Source organism: Cricetulus griseus (genome assembly GCF_003668045.3).
Source record: "Cricetulus griseus strain 17A/GY chromosome 1 unlocalized genomic scaffold, alternate assembly CriGri-PICRH-1.0 chr1_1, whole genome shotgun sequence".
Taxonomy (NCBI): domain Eukaryota; kingdom Metazoa; phylum Chordata; class Mammalia; order Rodentia; family Cricetidae; genus Cricetulus; species Cricetulus griseus.
In genome coordinates, this window is record NW_023276807.1 from 134,482,093 (window position 1) to 134,501,585 (window position 19,493).

The 19,493-nt window shown below is 46.2% G+C and overlaps 1 protein-coding gene and 1 long non-coding RNA gene across 2 annotated transcripts in view; one reads left to right on the forward strand and one right to left on the reverse strand.

The window, feature by feature from the left end:
- Positions 1-4,003, reverse strand: part of LOC100766260 (BEN domain-containing protein 4) — a 29,615-nt gene extending 25,612 nt beyond the window's left edge. The window contains 2 exon segments of the mRNA XM_027390819.2: positions 3,304-3,465; positions 3,468-4,003. Coding sequence (XP_027246620.1) covers positions 3,304-3,465; positions 3,468-3,978 — 673 coding nt within the window. The 5' untranslated portion in view covers positions 3,979-4,003.
- Positions 3,932-18,800, forward strand: LOC103158669. Its single transcript, XR_003480200.2, has 5 exons — positions 3,932-4,057; positions 11,725-11,923; positions 13,225-13,420; positions 14,756-14,966; positions 18,482-18,800. It is a non-coding gene; the product is annotated as an uncharacterized LOC103158669 (long non-coding RNA).
- The last annotated feature ends 693 nt before the right edge of the window (positions 18,801-19,493 follow it).

The following is a 19,493-nucleotide window of genomic DNA, read 5'->3' on the forward strand; positions in this document are numbered from 1 at the left end:
TAAAGCATCTTGGAAAACAGCACCCTCATCTTAAATCAATGAAGGATGTCTTTTTTTTTTTTTTTAAAAAAAGGGATCTAATTTTTTTTCATAACGGCAAACGTCAACACAGCAAAACAGGATGCAATTTTTCTAAATAAATAAATCAATGATGTGTCAAAAATTAACAGATGAGTTAATATACTTGGTGCTATCAAAAGCAGGTGGTGCTTCCTAATATTCATCCTGCTCAGTCAATCCCTGAATATTTTCTGGACCATCGGTATATAAAATAGGATGCTGCTATTTGTGATGGCAAACAAAAGCAATCATGCCTGCCAAGCACATACTATAACAGGCAGCATTTCAGCTCTGCTAGACAGAAAGTAATTAGAATGCTTTTAATGTCCAAAAGAATGATGCTGATAGGCTGCCACAGATGTGTAGATTTATGAATATTTATATGGTGGTTTATGGCTGACACTTTTATCAGTTGAAGAAGATAAAATATCTGCCTGACTCAAAAGCTTGACAGTCAGGTTAATAAAATCTCATTAAAGAGAATGACCTATGCAATTATATAGGATTTATTGTAATTCATTTTTGATTGTACTCTGCTTAAAGATGCAATTTCCCATTTCCTGATGCCAAATTTAGGCTGCATATCAAGATCTACGTGGGTTTTAACTCTAAGCCTCCCACAGAGGAAAAATATGCTTTTAAAACCATGGTGTATTACCCCTTTTAAGGAAAATTATACTCTTCGTGAGATTTTATAAGAATGTTGAAAAATCTATTTTTAATCACGTATTTCTCAATGGCTTGCAGCATTTAATGGCAAGTAAGATTCCCTAAAGGCAACCCTTTCATCCTTTCACCACATTTACCCTGGACAGCCAGCTATACCTCTCCTATACTGCACTCCCTTATCACACTGCTGTTTTGAGTATTTTCAGCTGACAAGGTGGCACACTCACAATTACACTGCTGTGCAGATGCAACAGGCAAAGCCCCACCTGCCCCGCCCCATGTGTTTAAAAGGCCCTGGTGAGCACACAAGCTCATTGGCTCAAAGTGGCACTATTAGTTCCTCAAAGAACCAATCAGCTGTCCATGTGGCTGTCCCTCTGATGGCCACTCTCATCACCGTGACTGTTGAGAGGTGGTCTGTACATTAGTGATTAATAGTACCTTAACTCTATGGCTCTCCCTCTGCATCCAGAACATTCTCTGTAACACACAGCACATACTCCCATCCTCTCTGGACCATACCCTGGGGACCTCACTAACAAAAACACAACACCTTCTCCCAACGCCCCCCCCCACCCGCCAGAACAGCCTTGAGAAAACTGGTAATATGGGAAAATTTGAAGGAAAAAAAAAAAAAAAAAGCTCCTTCCTATCTTTAGATTGAGTGACAATGGCTTCTAACTTGTGACAGAGACAAACTAAAATAGGATACTAGAAAAAATACTGAGGGGAGGGGGAAAAATCCCCAAAAATTCCAAATGAAGATGACAGAGAAACTTCTGGAACAAAAGCAGACATGGAAAAGATGCTAAGAAACTGAAGCTGGAAGAAACAATCCAGTTGACTGGGGCAGGGAAGAGCAACAAAGGGATGAAAATGGTAAGGAAGGAGTAGGTGTCTAGTGTTCCTGGAGGAAGTGAAAGATCCAAAGACAGCAGCCTGAAAAAAGTGCACGTCCAAGGACTGAACCAGGCAGATAAGGGGTTCGTCCCCAAAGACGTGGGTGGAACCAACATTATACAAGAGTGTAAAATATGGCAATGGGATAAAGAACCCAAACTGTTGAAAAACAACATAAAGAAAATGCTGAGCTGGGGGTACTGGGCACACTCAGGAAGCAGTATAGAGATTGAGGCATGAGAACCCCCAAGTAACAAGTTCCAAGCCAGTCTGAGGTAGAGAAGGACCCTGTTTCAAAAACAAAAACTAAACAGAACATGAAAGCTGGGGAGGGCCTAACAACACACATCAAAACACAATGAATATTAGGGCAAGGGCAATGGGGGGGGGGAAATTACCCCAGAAACAGCCAGGAAGCCTTGTAAGAACCCCAGCACAGAATCTCTAAGATCTCCAAAGCATTGGGGTATATGACAGAAAGAAGTCTTCACTATAACCTGTAATTAGATTTTCTTTCTTCAAACCAATCCTTCACATGTCAAAATATTGACAAACAGCAGAGCTCTTAGCATAGGCATCTATAACTCCTTCAGAGACAGACAATGCCCATCTATTGTCACTAGAACACACACACACACACACACACACACACACACACACACACACACACACACACACGACTCTTAGATGACAATCAGAAGCTGGGAGGCTCTTAAGTGCCCTGAAATGCCTGAGCAGGGGACTTTAGCCATGATGAACCATAAACGTGACTGTATGTCCTTCCTCAGGGAGCAGAGACTGTGCAGGCCTGCTCAGTCTCGCTAGACCTCTGGGTGGGCGATCCCCGCTCGACTCAGGGACGTAGAAACCAGAGTCTCACGGACTGGGTGGGTGGGGACTTCAACTCTGCTCGGTGGACGCCCTCGAATCCGTGGCTGGAGGAGCGACCCCCATCAAAAAACAAAACAAAACACAACACCCCAAAACTTCACACACACCCTCAACCCAGTTGAGCACCAGGGCCACGGCTGACCCGGAGTGGAAGACGTACGTGTCTTCGCCACGGATAAAGCGAAGGGTGCGCGCCATCAAAAGTGGAGCGCACAGAGAAAAAGAAACGCAGAGACCCCGGGGCCGGGGACCGCCGGAGGGGGGTGGGGCGGAGATCTTCAAGGGGCGAAGGGCAGGTCCTCTCGAGGCCGAGAAGCGCCTACAGGGACAAGCGAGCGGCGGGCGGGCGGGCAGGAAAGAGAAGTGTGGCGTGAGGAAAAAGTGAAGCGGCGGGGGGATAAAATGGGAGTCTCCGTGAAGTGGACTCAGCCTGCTGCTGTCCCTAGGCCTGTCCCCTCCCCAGAACCACGCAGGGCCTGCAATCCCCGCGTCGTCCTCACCCCACCCCCAGCCGTGCTGCCGCCGGCCCAGCTTCTCGCCCAGAGCCCGCGTCCCGGAGCCACCTGTTAGGCGCGCACGCCGTCGGAAGCCCGGGCCGAGGTGGCGGCGGCGCCGGGAATCTTTGAGAAGTTACTACTGCCCGAGCGCCGCATGCTCGCTCCCGAGGCCCACCGGCCCCCGCGTGCACGCACGGCCTCCTGGACCCGCCCCCCCCCCCCGACTCTCCCCCAGTCCCCAGGCCACCACCGTCGCTCCGCAAAGTTGCGGCCCGGGAGTCGGTACCTGCACTGAGCTCCAGGCTGACGCCGTCGCTACCCGCGCTGCTGCTGCCCGCGCCGGTCGCCGTGCCCGGGCCGTACCTGACGACGGCGGCGAAGGACGACGACGACGAGGCGGCGGGGGCCGTGGGCGGCGGCGCCGGAGTCCTCGGGTTGCTCGGGGCGCGGCGGGCGTGCAGGACGGCGACGACGAACGAGGCGGCGGCGGCGGCAGGGGCCGGTCTCTGAGCCGGCCGGGTAGACGGCTGGCGTCGGGAACGGCCGGCGGCGCGCGGCGGCGGGCTCGCTGCTGGCTGATGTTGGGCAACGCGGCGAGGCGGCGGCGAAGGGCGGGCGCGCGCGGCAGCGGGGACGGCCGCGCGGGCGGCAGCTCCAGCAGCGTGGGTCTGTCGTAGCGCTTGGCCAGCGCCGGCCGCCGGCTGGGGAACGTCTTGAGGACGCTGTAGGGGCCGCGCTGCTTGTAGATGCGGGGCGCGCTGGGCCCCTCCTCCGCTGCCTGCATCTCGGGCTCCATGCCGAGCCTGAGGCCGCTGCCCGGCCCGCGCCGCGCTCCACGGTTGGCTCGGCCGGCCCGGCCGCCCGCTCTACCCCGGCGCGCGCCGGCGGGAAGGCGTGTGTCTGCGCCGTGGTGGCCACCGCCGCCGCCACCGCCACCGCCGCCTGTCGCCGAGCCTGGCATCTCCGAGCCCCCGCGCGGGGGGCTGCCGCCCAGCGCTGATTGACAGCCCGCCTCGCCAATGCCTGGAGGGAGAAAGGAGGTAAGGAGCAAGTGTTTAGGGTAATATCTACTAATGATGATGGGGGCGGGGCGGGGCCTGGCGCCGGGGGCGGCCCGGCGGATCCGCGCCTCGACAGGGTCGTGGGGGAGGGGAGGCCGCGGCCCGAGGGGACCCGTGCGGGGCGGGGGCGGAGGGGGAGGGACGGAACCTGGAGGGCGTCCTGGCGGGGACAGGTGGAAGAGGTGGGGTCCCGGGTCTCTCGGCTGTGGACGTGAGGCGGTCGCGGCTGCCGGCCGGGTCCGAGGTTTGGAAACCAGTTCCCGGCGCCCTCCTGCGTGACCTCCCAACTCTCGGAGTGCACGAAGGGGGTGGTACCTAGAAGTTAGGGCGGGGTCGCCGGAGTGCTAGGGTGGGACAGTAAGTTCTTCTAGAAGGAAACTACAGCCCCCACCTTCGGAGAAGAACCTCTTGAAGGACTTGGCACGGGCTGCTGGGAGGCTTGCCCTGCCTTAGGGTCTTGCATGTCCCAGGTCTGGCGGCCGAACATGAAAGCGCTCAGGGCCTTGGGCTTGCATACTGTTTCACTTGTTCTCCACAGGGGGCTGGGAGAGAGCAGAGGGACGCCATTGTTTCTCTCCATTCTACAGATTTGAAAGCTGAGGCTCTTCAAGATTAAAGGGCATTATCCAAATTCACACCGAGGAGCTTGTGAGTGAGTTGCAGGCAGGTCTTCAGAATTTAAAATAGCTGGTAAATCGTGCAATTAAAGGGAACAAAATGACCTCACGTTTCCCTGGGGGATGGAAGCTTTGAACATTATTATTATTTATGCATATAATTTGCAAGACCAAGGTGGTTTGGGATCTCACTTTCTGCGTTGCTCATTCTAACTGGCGCCACCAGGCCAGGGTTTTGGGGGGGAGCACGGGTCTCAATACTTTTTTGAATGAAGACAGACCCCAGTAGTTTGCAGGAGAAGCCCCATAAGGTCCTTGAAAAATAAGGAAGGGTTCTGTCCTCTGCCGGTCACTCCACACTATGTCAAAGGAAACATCCTTCATTTAGGCCTACTCCAGTCCCAGCATCCCCTCCTCCCAAGCTTGGGTTCCAGCCTCATTCATCATTATCCAGGTCCTTGATGGATGACCCTCATCTCTCCAATCTGGAGTTACTTTCTTATTCAGAGCTATCCTTTTAGGCTTGGGAAAGTGACTATTTTCTTCAGGGCTCCAGGTCTTTGACCTCTCATTTCCCAGACCTCCCTTCCTTCGGAAGAGTTCTTCCTTGCTGTTTCAGAGCCTGTGTTCTCCCTCCTTTAGACTGTCCCCTTCTCCTCTGCAAGCTCCTCAGATGGTGCTGTGCCCCTCCTCCATTTATTAGAGATGAAATAAATAATGCCATAAATAAAAGTATTTGGGAGTCCAGGAACTGTCAGGACTGATTAGGGCATAGAGGACATTTTCTTTCTCATTATGCAAAAGCATTTCATGGGGAAATAAAAGAGGTTTCATTGTAACTCATGCATGTCATATTTCAAGGAATTCGAGATATTAATCATATTTAACATTATTTGCAACGTTTCTTCTCCCTGGCTTCTGAAAACTGCTAAATGAGGACACGTGGATCAGCAGGAAGAAAGGGAGATGAACATGAGAGGGACAGTTAAGAAATAATGAAATGCTGGGGAAAGACTGAGAGGATGAGATGCCAGGGAGATGTTTCTCAGGCACACAAGTGAGAAATGGGGGAGTGGCTTCCAAGACAGGAGACAGATGAAACTGAATGATATACGGAGGAAATAAATGATAACAAGCCTCCCCACACTTGCCCTTCTAGAGAGTGTTTCTGAATTTTGCATTGAAATCTTTCCCTCCCACTTTACTCCCCGATAATTTGCCAGTAACTCCTAGCTTTTGAACAGAAGTTAGGGTGGCGATGGTAGTGGGGAATGGGGCTTGGTGGAAAGAAAACATCCAGTCCTCTGGTAAAGAAATGATTTCCTGTACCTGGGGAGGGGGGTGGAGCTATCTCTTCTATACCCATTTTTTTTTTTTTTTAGATCTATTGATTTTATTTGTATGAGTGTTTTGCCTGTGTGTGCATCTGCACTGCATGGATGCCTAGTGCCCGAGGATCAGGAACTGGTATCTCAGATGGTTGTGAGCCATCATGTGGGTGCTGGAAATCGAACCTGAGCCCTCTGCAAGAACATAAAAATGCTCTTCACCACTCACTATCTCTCCAGCCCTTAAGTATATATTCTAAATTTATGTCATCCTTGCCACTCAAAACACCTTGAGAGACTGGGAACCATACTTTATCTTTTACTGACTAAAAGGACCATCTGTCATTTATATCCCAAAATGGTCATTTCTACAAAAGCAAATACTCAAATGAGTGGTTGTTATGGTTGGGATCATCTCTAAACATACATGCTGGACTTAGTCCCCAGTGCCGCAGTACAGGGAGGTGGGGCCCAAGGACAGGCATTTAGTACATGGGGGCTAAGTCCTAAGCTCTGATTGATGCCTGCTATAAAAGAGCAGGGGGTTGTGAGTTTGAATTCCTGGGTGGTTACGAGGGTGATGCCTCTCCCATATAATGGTTCATGTTACCACAAAAAGGCTCTGAGCAGGTGTTACCCATCAACCATGGATGTCTCAGCCTCTGGAATGGCAAAAAACAAAACAAAACACAAACAAAAAACAAAAAATCCCAAACCAACAAACCCACCTAATTTCCATTCGTTATAAATTGCCTAGCTTATGGTATTCTGTCGTAGCAACACAAAGCATGCTGCTTCGAGAAGGGGATTTTTGCAACGATTTCTTTACAATGTTGGGAATGGCTCAGGTAGTAGAGTACTGAAGAATTTGGGAGAATAAACGTGAAAAGGCCTAGGTTGCTGTGAGTGGGGCATTATTGGTAATTGTGGTGAAAACTCAGAACTACAGAGAAAGCATGGAACGTTTACAATTAGTTAAGCAGTTTTGATCAGTGATTGGAATGTGGGGTTTGGTGGATTGCACCTGTGATCCCAGCACTAGCTCCCTAATCTAGCACTCACTTGGGAGGCAGAGCCTAGAGGCCTGACCTGTAATGCATATCCAGACCTAGAGGGAGGAGAGAAGGAAGGGAGGGCAGGCTGAGGGCAAAGGACATTCTAATGAGTCTCCAATTGGAAGAAGACAAAGCCTTAGAAGCTAGAGTAAAGGCCATCTTGGTTCTGCAGAACTCTGCCTTAGGAGTGTGGAAGGCAGAACTTCTACATAAAGAACAATGAAGTAGGATGTCTGGCAGAATACATATCCAAGCAGTCGAAAAGCTTTCAGAAGGCTGGCTGCATAGCTTCTTTTGGCTGAGAGAAGTGATTTAAAGATGGAGTTTATAATTAAAGGGGATGCAGAGCAGAAAGATGGGGAGATTTGCAGCCTTGTATGGTAAGAGTGAAAAAGCATGCCCAGGAGAGAATACTATCGGTATAGCTAGTAACCCTTTGCTTAAGAGACTATTTAGGTTCTGTCACTCAGGATCTATTCATCAGGATAATGAGACAGTGCCTTAACTGTCCGAGATCTTTGAGATGAGCCAGGACTTTGAAGGCAAGGTTTCCAGAAAGGTGTCTGCTTCCCAGAGCCACCTTAGAAGGTGTCTGCATTCTGATGCAGCATTCCTGGGCTTCTCTGGGTGTGTCTCAGGCCTGACTAGGTTAGCTCAAAAGGGCGGAAGCTGTAAGCTTTGGAAGGAGCTGTGTATACTGACTCAGTGTACAAGCTATGGAACCAATTGTCAAAGACATTTTGCACAGTTTGAGGCTTCAGGCAGAGACTTGTCACAGGGACAGGGTTACCACAGAGAGCCCCAACAAGGACAGTGCCTAATGTAGACCTGGGAATAAGGTCCTCTTTAAGTACCCCAAACTGTAGAGTCATTGGTGTCCAGCCTGTTCCTGGGAGAACTGAGTAAGCTGATCCCAGCAAAAGGCTGAGCAGTGGGTACCTGATAATTTGGGGGCCCAAACCATTTAGAGCCTCTAGGAGGTGGCAGGTGGTTATTCTGGAGTATTCAGATCTAAATGTTCACCTCTTTGGGTTTGGATTTACCAAACTCCATCTCACCATGTTTGTGGTTTTGAGATAGGGTCTCACTGTAGCCCAGAGTTGCTCTGAAGTCACTGTGTAGCAGAATCCCAACTAAAACTTGAAGTGATCCTCCTGCCTCAGCTTCCCAGGCACTGGGCTTACTGAGTGCTGGGGTTACAGACATTAGCCGCCATTCTTGGCCCACAGTTCATTTTGGAAATCGATAATGCATTCGAGTTCACCAATTCCCAGCTGGAGGAGAATTAGCATCAGGGTGAATGAAAGTGCTTGATTTAGATGCCACCCTTGGACTTTGGACTTTGGACATAGCACTGGAAGGAATTTAGATTTTGGGGGCTTTAGAGATGGACAGTTGTAATTTGTAGGTGAAAATAATGTACGTTTTGGAGGACAGGGCAAATGCCCTAATGATTTGAATGTGTTGCCCAATATCATGTAGTGGAAACAGTCCCCAGTGTGACGGTGTTGAGAGTGAGGGAGTCACGGAGGTGGTTAGGTGCTTGGGATGAATGTGGGGTATAAGGGCTTGAAGCTTCAAGAACATCTGTTGTTCTCCCTCACTCACGCAATGCTGTCTGCCATGTTACAACATAGAAGGGAAGTTCTAACCGATAGAACTGTACCCTTGGACTTCCCAGTCCCCAGGACTATAAGCCTAACAAACTTCTAGTGTTTATAAACTCCCCATCTCTGGAATTCAATTATAGCACAACAGAAATGAATTAAGACAGTGGCTTGGCTTTTTATGAAAGGTCTTCCAGAAGAAAAATGTTAGAATGTAAAGTGCTCACCTTTCATATCCTCACACAGGCTGTTCGCCACCCCAGGAAACGGTGTTCTTAGCTGACAGAGATCACCTGTAAGAGAATCAGGACAGGTCCTTCTGAGTTCAGTCCTCAGTAATCAAAGGAAAAAGAGGGAAAGAAAAAATAAAGTTCTTATTAATTACCCCTTAGAAAGTAAAATGGACACTCACTCCCAAGTGTGGTGCTGTATACCCCTTCAAATTCAGGACTACCCCTCCTCCCACCTGGCTAATACTGAACTCAGGGCTGTGTAAACACGTGGAACAGAGCTCCCTGAAGAGGAGGCATCTATTGAATTAAAGATCCTCACACTGCTTGACCTTGTGTACTGATGGACACTCAGGCCAGAAGAACTTTGAGCCTCCTAGGCCCTTTAGTAGCCACTTATTTTCAACCCCTCTATCTATCTGGCCTAACGTCTTGTGACCCAGTAAGCTCTCACAGTATGTCACTAACCTTTGTGGACCTCTGGCTTCCACCAACTCTTAAGCTAAGAAAATTCTAACATCTCAACCTGTAGAAAGGACTTCCTGCCTTGTGATAGCTTCTCCACAGTTGTCTAGTGTTTTTGAAGATGTATCTGTTTTTCACCATCTTTGTTCTGTAGCTATGTACCAAGCCTCTTCTACAGTGGAACATGTTGTTCAGAGAGGCCCAACCGAGTCTGTGTCCTGGGCCATGGTCACTTGTCTTTGGCTAAGAATAAGCTGTTTTCTTTCTCCCTTGAATGCAGAGTTGTTGCTTTACAAATCTGATACAAATGTAGTAGAGCCAAGCACTTACAAAGTCCTTTGTAAGTAGCACTTGGTAAATGGTAAACATAGTGCTGGGCTCTGTGTCTAAATCATCAGACAGTGACTTTGCTGCTGTCTGCTTTTGGGGGCCTTCCAGAGACTGACAGGATGGCAGTAACAGTCATGCTTTAAATCTTTTTAGATATTTACTCTTATCTCAAAAAATAAGAGATTGTGAACTTTTGAAAGCCAAGGGGCTATATATGGACAGGATAAATTTTTGATTGGCAGCATGTCAATTCCTTGAGCCATCCAGAATATAGCTTTTAAATAATAACTCAGCCATGGGAAATGCTTTTTATTGCACCAATTTCAATGATATTTAATGAGCTTCTGATTGACTGTTTGATCTCCCAATGTTTTGTGCTACTTTTAATTCATTTCGTATAATAGAAAAAAAGTAATTGGAATAAAATTTTGTGACAAGATAATGACCTTCCACTTTGAAATTAAATGTCTGATTAGCTTCAACATTTTAATGCTGAGATGATGCTGCAGCAGGCATGGAGTGTGCGTACTGTCATTCCATGGAAAATGACTGAGGAATATGCCTTCACTTTGTTTATTACATAGCCAAAGTGTGGGCGTGGTGGCTGTAGAAGCATAGTCACATAGGCCTAGAAGGGAATGGTGCAGTCTGACTGAACCTGTGTCTGTAGATTTTAACAACTCTGATACGTGGCTATACAAACCATGCTTGAGTGCCAGTGATGGGGAACCTCATTACCTCTGAATACATCATCCATTTGCCCAGATATTAGTCAAAAATATTTATTGTATGTCTACTATGTGTTAGGTGACTTTATGGGTTCTGAGGGATATCATGATGAAACATTCTGGGGCCCACTGAGGAAATGAGAAGATAATAAATTAGTCACCAACTTAAAAATATTATTGAGAAAAGTGGGGTAAGAATGTTCCCATTCATATTGTCTCTCTTTCTCTCATGTAGCCCAGGGAGCCTCAGACTTGCTATGTGGTAGAAGATGACCTTGAACTTCTGACTCTCCTGCCTGTACCTTTCAAGTGCTGCCATTATGGTTGTAGGTTTTTGTAGTGATGGGGAATAGAACTCAGGGCCTTGTGTTTGCTAGATAAGTACTCTATCATTTGAGGTACATCCCAAACCTGTGTGCTGGTTAGTTTTATGTCAGTTCCACACAAGATAAAGCAGTCGTTTTGAAGGAGGGAGCCCTGAATGAGAAAATGCCCCTATCAGGTGCATTTTCTAGATTATAGATTGATGTTGCATGGCTCAGGTCACTGTAGGAAGTGCCACCCCTAGGTTTGTGGTTCTGGGTTCCATAAGAAAGCAGGTTGAAGGCTTGCGGAAACCCACAGAAACCCTAGCCCTGGGAAACCAGCATAAGACTGATCCAGACCCCATGAACGTGGGTGTCAGTGAGGAGGCCTTGGAAATCTATGGGGCCTCTTGTAGTAGATTAGTCCTTATCCCTAGCATAGGAATGGACTTTGGGGGCCCATTCCACATTGAGGGATACTCCCTCAGCCTAGACACACGGGGATGGGCCTAGGCCCTATCGCAAAGGATATGACAGACTCTGAAGACCCCCTATGGAAGGCCTCACCCTCCCTGGGGAGCAGAAAGGGTATGGGATAGGTAGGGTGTTAGTAGGGGGCGGGCAGTGGAGGAAGGAAGGGAGAGGGAACTGGGATTGACATGTAAAACAATCTTGTTTCTAATTTAAATTAAAAAATGGGAAAAAAAAAGAAACAGAAATCAGGTTGAGCAAGGCATGAGGAGCAAGTTAGTAAGCAGCAGGCTCCCATGGCTTCTGCATCAGCTCCTGCCACCAAGTTCCTGCCTTAAGTTTCTGCCCTGACTGGGTGAACTGACCCTGAGGGCATTGCATGTAGGGGAGCTGACTCCACAACCTCACCTGAGGCACGTGGCCCCAGTGGCCCAGAGTGACCAGCTTGGCTACTACGCAGGCCCATAGCCAGGCCTTGGGTTGACCCACCTTAATATCTGCCCCATCTAGGACCTGCTGGAGCTTGTGAAGGGACTGGTACTGTGGAATGATGCCCACAAGATCTCCAAGACTCAGAGTGGCCACATGATATCCCAGAAGAGTTCTGGTGAGGATCCAGTGATAATGGTGTACCAGAAACGGAGGCCTTGATTCAGACCAGTGACTCACCTCAATGAACATTTGCCAGTCAAGCTGATGGGACAAAGAGGTATACTATATGGCACACCGTAGCCTCCACTGCCACCAGGACGAATGGAGGTGTTGGAGAGGCAGGAAAGAAGGAGTAGCAAAGAGACTTTTCTGTTGTGGGGGTATTTGTTTGCGGGGGTTGTTTTTGCTTTTGTTTGCTTGCTTACTTTAATTTTTCTTTTTGGGGGATCATGGCAGGGATAAGGGAAGGATATGAGGAGACTGGGAGGTGAGTAGAATTGGGGTACATGATGTGAAACTCCCAAAGAGTCAATAAAGAGGTTAAAACAAACATACAAACAAAAAGAACAATCCAGACCAAAGGACAACAGGTCCAACAGCCGTTAAGTGGGATGATTTGAGGAGCAGCAAGAAAGGGGAGAAAGAGGTTAGGAGTGACAGGCAAATGGCAGGATGCAGACAGGGCTGAGAGCAGACGGAGGCTGAGTGAAAGAACACCAGAGCTCATTCTACCTGCAGTGGCGACTCGGGAGGGAGTTATAAGCTGGGGAGAGACATGACCGGGTTTATGTTCTTAAAAACTAATTTTCAGGAAAGGGACAGCCTTAACTCTTATACAGACATAAAAGCGAACATGGTAAGGATTTATTTGACTTATTTGGAAGCCTCATGGTTTCAAAGGAAATTACATATTAATATAGAATAAAGGAAGGTTAACGAATGTATAGATTGATAGGGGACGTGGGCAAAGGAGGGAACCTTTCCCCGATGTCTAACAGTTATCTAAGGTTGAAAAGTTAAAAAACAAAACAGTGAAAGACATTGGGAGAGTACCAACAGGTAACTACAAAATTGAGTGTCATTTCACACGACAGGGCCCCATTGAAACAATTTTTTTCTGCAATTTTTTTTATAAGACAAAGAAGAATTGTTAAGATTATTTTAGATTCACAGGTGGTTGAAAGGATGGTATAAAGAAATTCCAGGTACCTTTCATCTACTTTTTGCAAAGAGTACACCTTGTGTTCCTATAGATGTGTACTTTGCATGAAATTTTTGCCCTTTGAGGTTTTTCCACTTAGTTTAATATCCTTGAGACCCCTCCAGTTAGTTGCATGCGTCAGTAGTTTGTTCCTTTTTATGACTCAGTAGTAGTTTGTGATATGGATGTACCACAGGCTTTTAGTCAGTCCTCTTTTGAGGAACGTTATTACTGCTAACAGTTTGGGACAGTGACATGTATGGCCACTGTGAACAATTGTGCAGATTTTTTGCATGGAGGTAAATTTTATTCTCTGGGGCCAAGTAGCTAAGAGTGGGTTGTGGGTGTGCTTCATTGTGCCTTCTTACTTTTTACAGGATCTAATTGGAAGGAGAAACAGTTCATTTCCAAACCAGCAGCTGTGGATCCTTTTAAAATATAACGGTGCTTCTGCTGGGTGTAGTGGTGCACGTCTTTGATCCCAGCACTGGAGAGGCAGAGGCAGGCAGATCTCCCAGAGTTCAAGGCCAGCCTGGTCTACAGAGGGAGTTCCAGGACAACCAAAGCTACATAGTAAGACACTGTAGTGAAACCCTGCCTCAAAGACAAAAACAAAACAAACAAACAACCACATATATAATCAGCTTCCATTCTCCCCCTCCATTGTCTTCCCCTTTCCAGGGTGAAATGTAGCATTGCAGTTGCTAACTTAAGCTCTTTATCATCTGCAGCCACCACCCCTTGCCTCTCAGAACTCATTCCTTCTCCCCTCTGTTCTTGTCCCCAGTCCAGTTTCACTGGCCTTTTTGAACAGGTTGAGGGTATTTTACTTAGAGTGCTCTTTCCCAGGGTGTCTGCACAGCTCTTTTCATATCTCCTGCAGACTTTGCTGTGATGTCTCTGCTCAGTGAGGCCTTCGCTAGGCTCCCTGCTTACAGCTGTAACCCTGCACACACACACACACACACACACACACACACACACACACACACACGTTTCCCTTCCTACCCAGCACTGTATGTCATGCTATAAAGTGCTCTTGTGAGATTATAATCCTTTTACATGAGGCTTGCTGAGTTCACAGCATATAGAATAGCATCTTGCACAGGGTAGAGGCCTGGTGAACTTGCTGTGTGAGGGAATGAGTGTAGGGGAAACAGTTGGAGGAAGTGCTAAGATTACATGGGACAGAGTGGCAGCAGTCTCACTAGAAGGAAGAGAACACAGGCAGCGTGTATTCAAGAAGCATATATTCTATTGTATACATCCCTGAGCCGTAGGAAGGTGCTCTTTGTTTTGAACTTAAATTTTCTCATTTACTTCTCCTGCTGTTGACCTTAGGATTCCCCAGGGAAGCTCAAACTACTCCTTATTCTCTCTTCCAAATAAAGTCTGTGGCAGTTTCCTTTCCTTTCTGTAAAGCAGGTCTGTATGGCTTGCTTAGGAAATTGAAATCTTCTTAAAGAGTACATAAGGGAAGTAAATTTTAAAAATGGAATTACTGTTTCCTTTCACTAACTAGTATTCTAGATTTATGAGAACGATTACAAATAAGTCAAAGACCCCAGCAGAGGTGGATGTAAGCCTAAAGGAGCCTACGCCTCAGGTTCCTGTGAAGACTAGAGCTTATCTGATGCAGATTGACATGCATGCCCTAAGATGTTATGAGCAGTCTGCCTCAGTGCTCCTTCTGCCTTTTCCATTCTTGGTGTCCATTCTATTGGAGTCTGCCTGTCCCTTGCTAGTCCGCATGGCCCCAGAGGTTGTCAACTGTGTGCAGAATATCTATTTCTTATCAGATTTTGAAGTGTCAGCATTGACCCCCATTGTCTAATTGGGTCTTGATGATGGATTATTTCATTCATGAACATCCCCAATATTACAATGTGAGTATCATTTCCCTTGCAGCAAAGAGGACCGAAGAACAAAGAATTGAAGAGATTTCTCCAGATTCACAGCAAATTTGAAGAGTTTCACTGAAAATTCTTCTATTAAGTAGCCAGTATTCCTTATGAAGTTTTGTAAATTTAACCTTTTAGTCTCTTATTCTTTACTTGCCTTCAATTATTAAAGAAAAAATCCCCTACCCAGAGAGCAGAAATCACCATGGATAAAATTAGTAAGTGTTTGAGATGTATAAGAAAACCAAATGTATGTTGAAGCCCAGGAGGAAAGAAAAAGGTAGTTTAGTTTAGAAGATAGCAGAGTGACAAATGTGTGTGGTCCAGTTCTTAAGTTACTATGGCAAGATCAGTTTCCATTCTGTCTCTGCTAGCTTTCTCTCCTGCCTTAGGACTATATTTTAATTTATACTCAGTCTTAGTGTTTAAGCCAAGAATTAACCTCACAGGAACAGAGGAGGGTGGCCTTCCACGGAGAGGATCCTGAAGTGAAATGGTGAAATACAGTCCTAGATATTGGCAACTTCAGGTTTTGTAACAACACATAGATATATAAATTAACCCATGCCATTCATTTGTCCCCAAGCCCAGAAAACAACTGGATTTGTCTGGTTGCCTGGGGTATTTTCATAGCTTGCTAACAAAGCTGCTGTGAGCAGTCATATTTCTATTGGCTTTGGAAAACAATTGAAATGTTTTTATTGAAAAATATTTTTTTCTAAGTAGTTTTTTTTTATCTAGATTTCTAGATGCTTCGTTGTCTGTTTTCTGGGCTAGGAAACACATTGTTTTGTTTTAAATTTCTTCTTTGTCTTTGTAAAGCAGCTGGTGTTGACTTCATGGGTTGGATGAAGATTAAAAGTGACTTACTAGGCAGTGAGATTGCTCAGCGGGCAAAGATGCTGGATGCTAAACCTGATAACCCGAGTTCAGCCTCCAGGTCCCATGTGATGGAAGGAGTGAACTGACTCCTGAGAGTTGTCCTCACACACATTAAAACAAATACATTTTTAAAAAATAATGACTTACTGTTGCCACTCAAACTTCTGGGGGTTTCTCTTTACCATTGTGATGAGAAAGGTGGATGACAAGGTCTTAGATGCTTTGTTTTATTAGGTACTTCAAGAGCTTCCTAAGGCTGCTGTAGCAATATTTTCTTAGGATTCTGGAGGTTAAAAGTCGAAAACCCAAGATACATGCCATATCATGTACCTATAATCCAGCCACCCAAAAAGGTTGAGGCAGGAGAATCACTAGAGACCAAGTGAACAAGGCCAGTCTGTCAAACATAGGAAGAGCCAATCTGTATTATTTGCTTTTATTCTGAACACAATACTTGATGAAAACACTTTAAAAAAGGAGGAAGGACTTATTTTGGTTCACAGTCTCAGAGGGCTTAGTCTGTGATTGCTTGATCCTGTGTGCTTGGGCAGAGCATCATAGCTGTAGGAACTGGTTGAACATGTGTGAGAAGAGAGCTGTAACTTCATGCTGGACAGGGAGCAGAGATCAATACAGGAAGACCCAAGAGCAAAATAAGACCCCAAGGACACCCCCACATTGACTGACTTCATGCAACCAGCTCCACCACCCATCCTCTCACTCCTTTCAATAATTCCATTATATCAAGAGCCTACCTTGGAATCAGTCTGTTCATTAGGTCAGCACCCTTATTATCTAGTCTTCTGGAAACCCATTGCAGACTCAGCCAGAGGAGTGTTTAGCTTGTTTCTCATCTAATCAAGGCAAGAAGACCCAGTATCCAACCAAAGTATCATCAGGACCTTGTGAGAGCCATAATGAAGAATCTGTTTGTTTCTCTTCTTGACCTTCTGCTGGTTGGTTGATGGCAATCTCTAGGCTTCCTGCCCTGGTCTCTGCCTTTACCTTCACTTGGCATTCCCCACTGTACTTGCCTTTGGTGTCCAATTTTCTTTTTTTTAATTATTTATTTTATTTTATGTACATTGGTGTTTTGCCTGCATGAATGAATATCTTTATGAGGGTATTGGATCCCCTGGAACAGGAGTTATGGACATTTGTGAGCTGCCATGTGGGTGCTTGGAAGTGAACCAGGGTCCTTTGGAAGAGCAGTCAGTGCTCTTAACCACTGAGCCATCTCTCCAGCCTCCCAAGTTTCTTTTAAATCATTTGGCTTATAGCAGTTTCTTACTGAAGTCCTAGGGAAATTGATACTCGTCCCATAGGCTATTCAGGTCACATGATCTTTGCTATTTAGCAGAATGAATCATGGCAAAAAAATGAATCAATTCTTGATTTTTAAGCTTTTCAGAATATTTATAACAATCAATATGATTGGGAGACTTAAAGGCACACACTATTTGGGCACAGCTATGAGCTCTCAATAGGCCACGGAACACATGGCCAATGTGTGTGTCCTCTACAAACAGACAACATCAGACGCCTAACAACATTGCAGGGAATGCTAAGAACAAACAGTTCCCTGCTTTTTTCTAGCCCCACCATCAAAAGGCAGCAAAGTTATTCTGTTTTTGGTACTTAGAGAAATCACTGAAGATATGCTTAAATATAATGAATTGAGGCTGGAAAGATGGCTCAGTGGTTAAGGGCACTGGCTATTCTTCTAGGGGACCTGGGTTCAATTCCCACACCCATATGGCAGCTAATAACTGTCTGTAACTTCAAGATCTGACACCCTCACACAGATATATATGCAGGCACAACACCAATGCACATAAAAATAAAAATGAATAAATGAATGAATGAGCTAGTCTGGGGAAGAATTTTGGAAATACTGATAATTGGACCTCTTTTCTAGATTAAAATGCAATCTTTTGGAGGAGGTCTTGGCATTGGTAATTTAAAATCTCTCTAGGAAGCTAGGCATAGTGGCTCACACCTATAATTCCAATAGTTGGTAAGGATAAGGGAGATTGCCATGAGTTCTCAAGCCTGAGCTACAGAATGAGACCTGCTCAACAAAACAACAAAAACCTCTTTTGTCTGGCTGGCTGTTCTGGTGTGTACTGTATAGCCTAGGGTAGCCTCAAACTCAGGGCTATTTCCAGACTCCTGCCTCACCCTTGCGAGTGCTATGGTTATAGGTATGAGCAACCATGCCTGACTGTACAGTCATTTTCAGAACCTCTGCCTGAAGTAACAGCATTGTACACATCATAGTATAGGCTGATCACTGGAGACCAGCATGCACTTGGGATATCTGAGTACATTGTCATTTGTGACTACACATCTCCGAGGACAAAGTTACTGCTGTTAGAGAGCAATCACATTTCTTCATGTCTGTGCTAGGGATAAAGCCCAAAAGAAATGAATTCATTGTGGTTTAATAAGGTATAAAAGTAGTGAAGACCTTCCTAAGAGAGGGATATGCATTTGCCACAGGTGGACACCTTCCATGGAAGGTCAAGGCTGCAATTTAAACTTTCAGTCCTTCATATTACTACACTTGGTTGCAAGGGACAGAAATCCAAGTCAAACTAGATTTAAAGCAGATGGAATTTATTATGTCCTTCTATTCTCAAGGTTTTGAAGGAAGGAAGGAGGGAGAGAGGGAGAGAGGGAGGGGGAGGGAGGGAGGGAGGGAAGAAGGATGGAAGGAAGGAAGGAGGGAAGGAAGGAAGGAAAGGAAGGAAGGAAGGAAGGAAGGAAGGAAGGAGGCCTTAGGACTAGAAACAGGCTCACTGATTGCAGAATTCTTTCTCCCATCTAATTCTCACCTCTCAATTTACAGGAAAGATGGTTTTCAGCAGCTACGATCCACAACAGAAAGATAGCTGCCCCATGCCATCCTGGAACCTTTCCTTGTTGACTGAAATCATCTTATGGCTAAGCTGGGGTCTCCAAGATAGCCTTGTAACTGCATATTGGGAGATATGATTCCATCACCAAGGAATGCTGGGTAGACAGAAGCACCTGCTTTCTCCTGCATTTTTGAGAAAAGGAAGTGAAATGTTTCTCTTTCAAAGTTGAATAAAAACCATTTCCAGGAGTGATAAAAATGTTCCCTAAGCCAAGTAGATAGCCTTCTGTGAAATCGTAAGGCAAAATGGAGGGACAAAGGCCGTGGATGTTAAAAGTGGTGGCCAGATTAATTTTGGTTTGCTCTCTCGTTCTACTTGGAGTTCAGAGGGATCGATCCAGACTAGTTTGGTCACAGATGCTGCAGTGCACACAGCAATACTCTCTACCCACTGGCCTGTCGCCCAGGCTGTGCCTTCCCTGGAGTGTGTGGCAGGAGCTTTTCTTAGGTTTCCTCTCTTTTAATGAAAGAATCTTGTTTTCACCCCACTTGAGTATCTGGGCCCATCAGGGAAGGTCACCTATGGACTCAGAAGATAAAGATGGACTCAGGGGCATTATTTCTGCCTTAGCCTGACCTTTGAACATAGGAGGACACAAGTCTTTCAGAGTTGAGGCTAACTGGGCAACAGGCCAGAGGGTAGAGAGTATTGCTGTGTGCACTGTAGCATCTGTGACCAAACTAGTCTGGATCGATCCCCCTGAACTCCAAGTTGAGGCATGTTCCTGACTTCACAGAACCACTTTCAAATATGGTTATGTTTTTCTGTGGAGTCATGTTGAGAGCACCCCATCCCCGTATGAGCTTGTAAGCTGCTGTATGTCCCCAACATGGCATTTGCAACTAGTGGGGGAGTGAAGGCCAGTGGTGCAGTCTGGAATCCGGGGGTTGTGGATGGTGGAAAGCACTCTTGTGAGACGCAGTTCCACAAAGATCTTAGGAG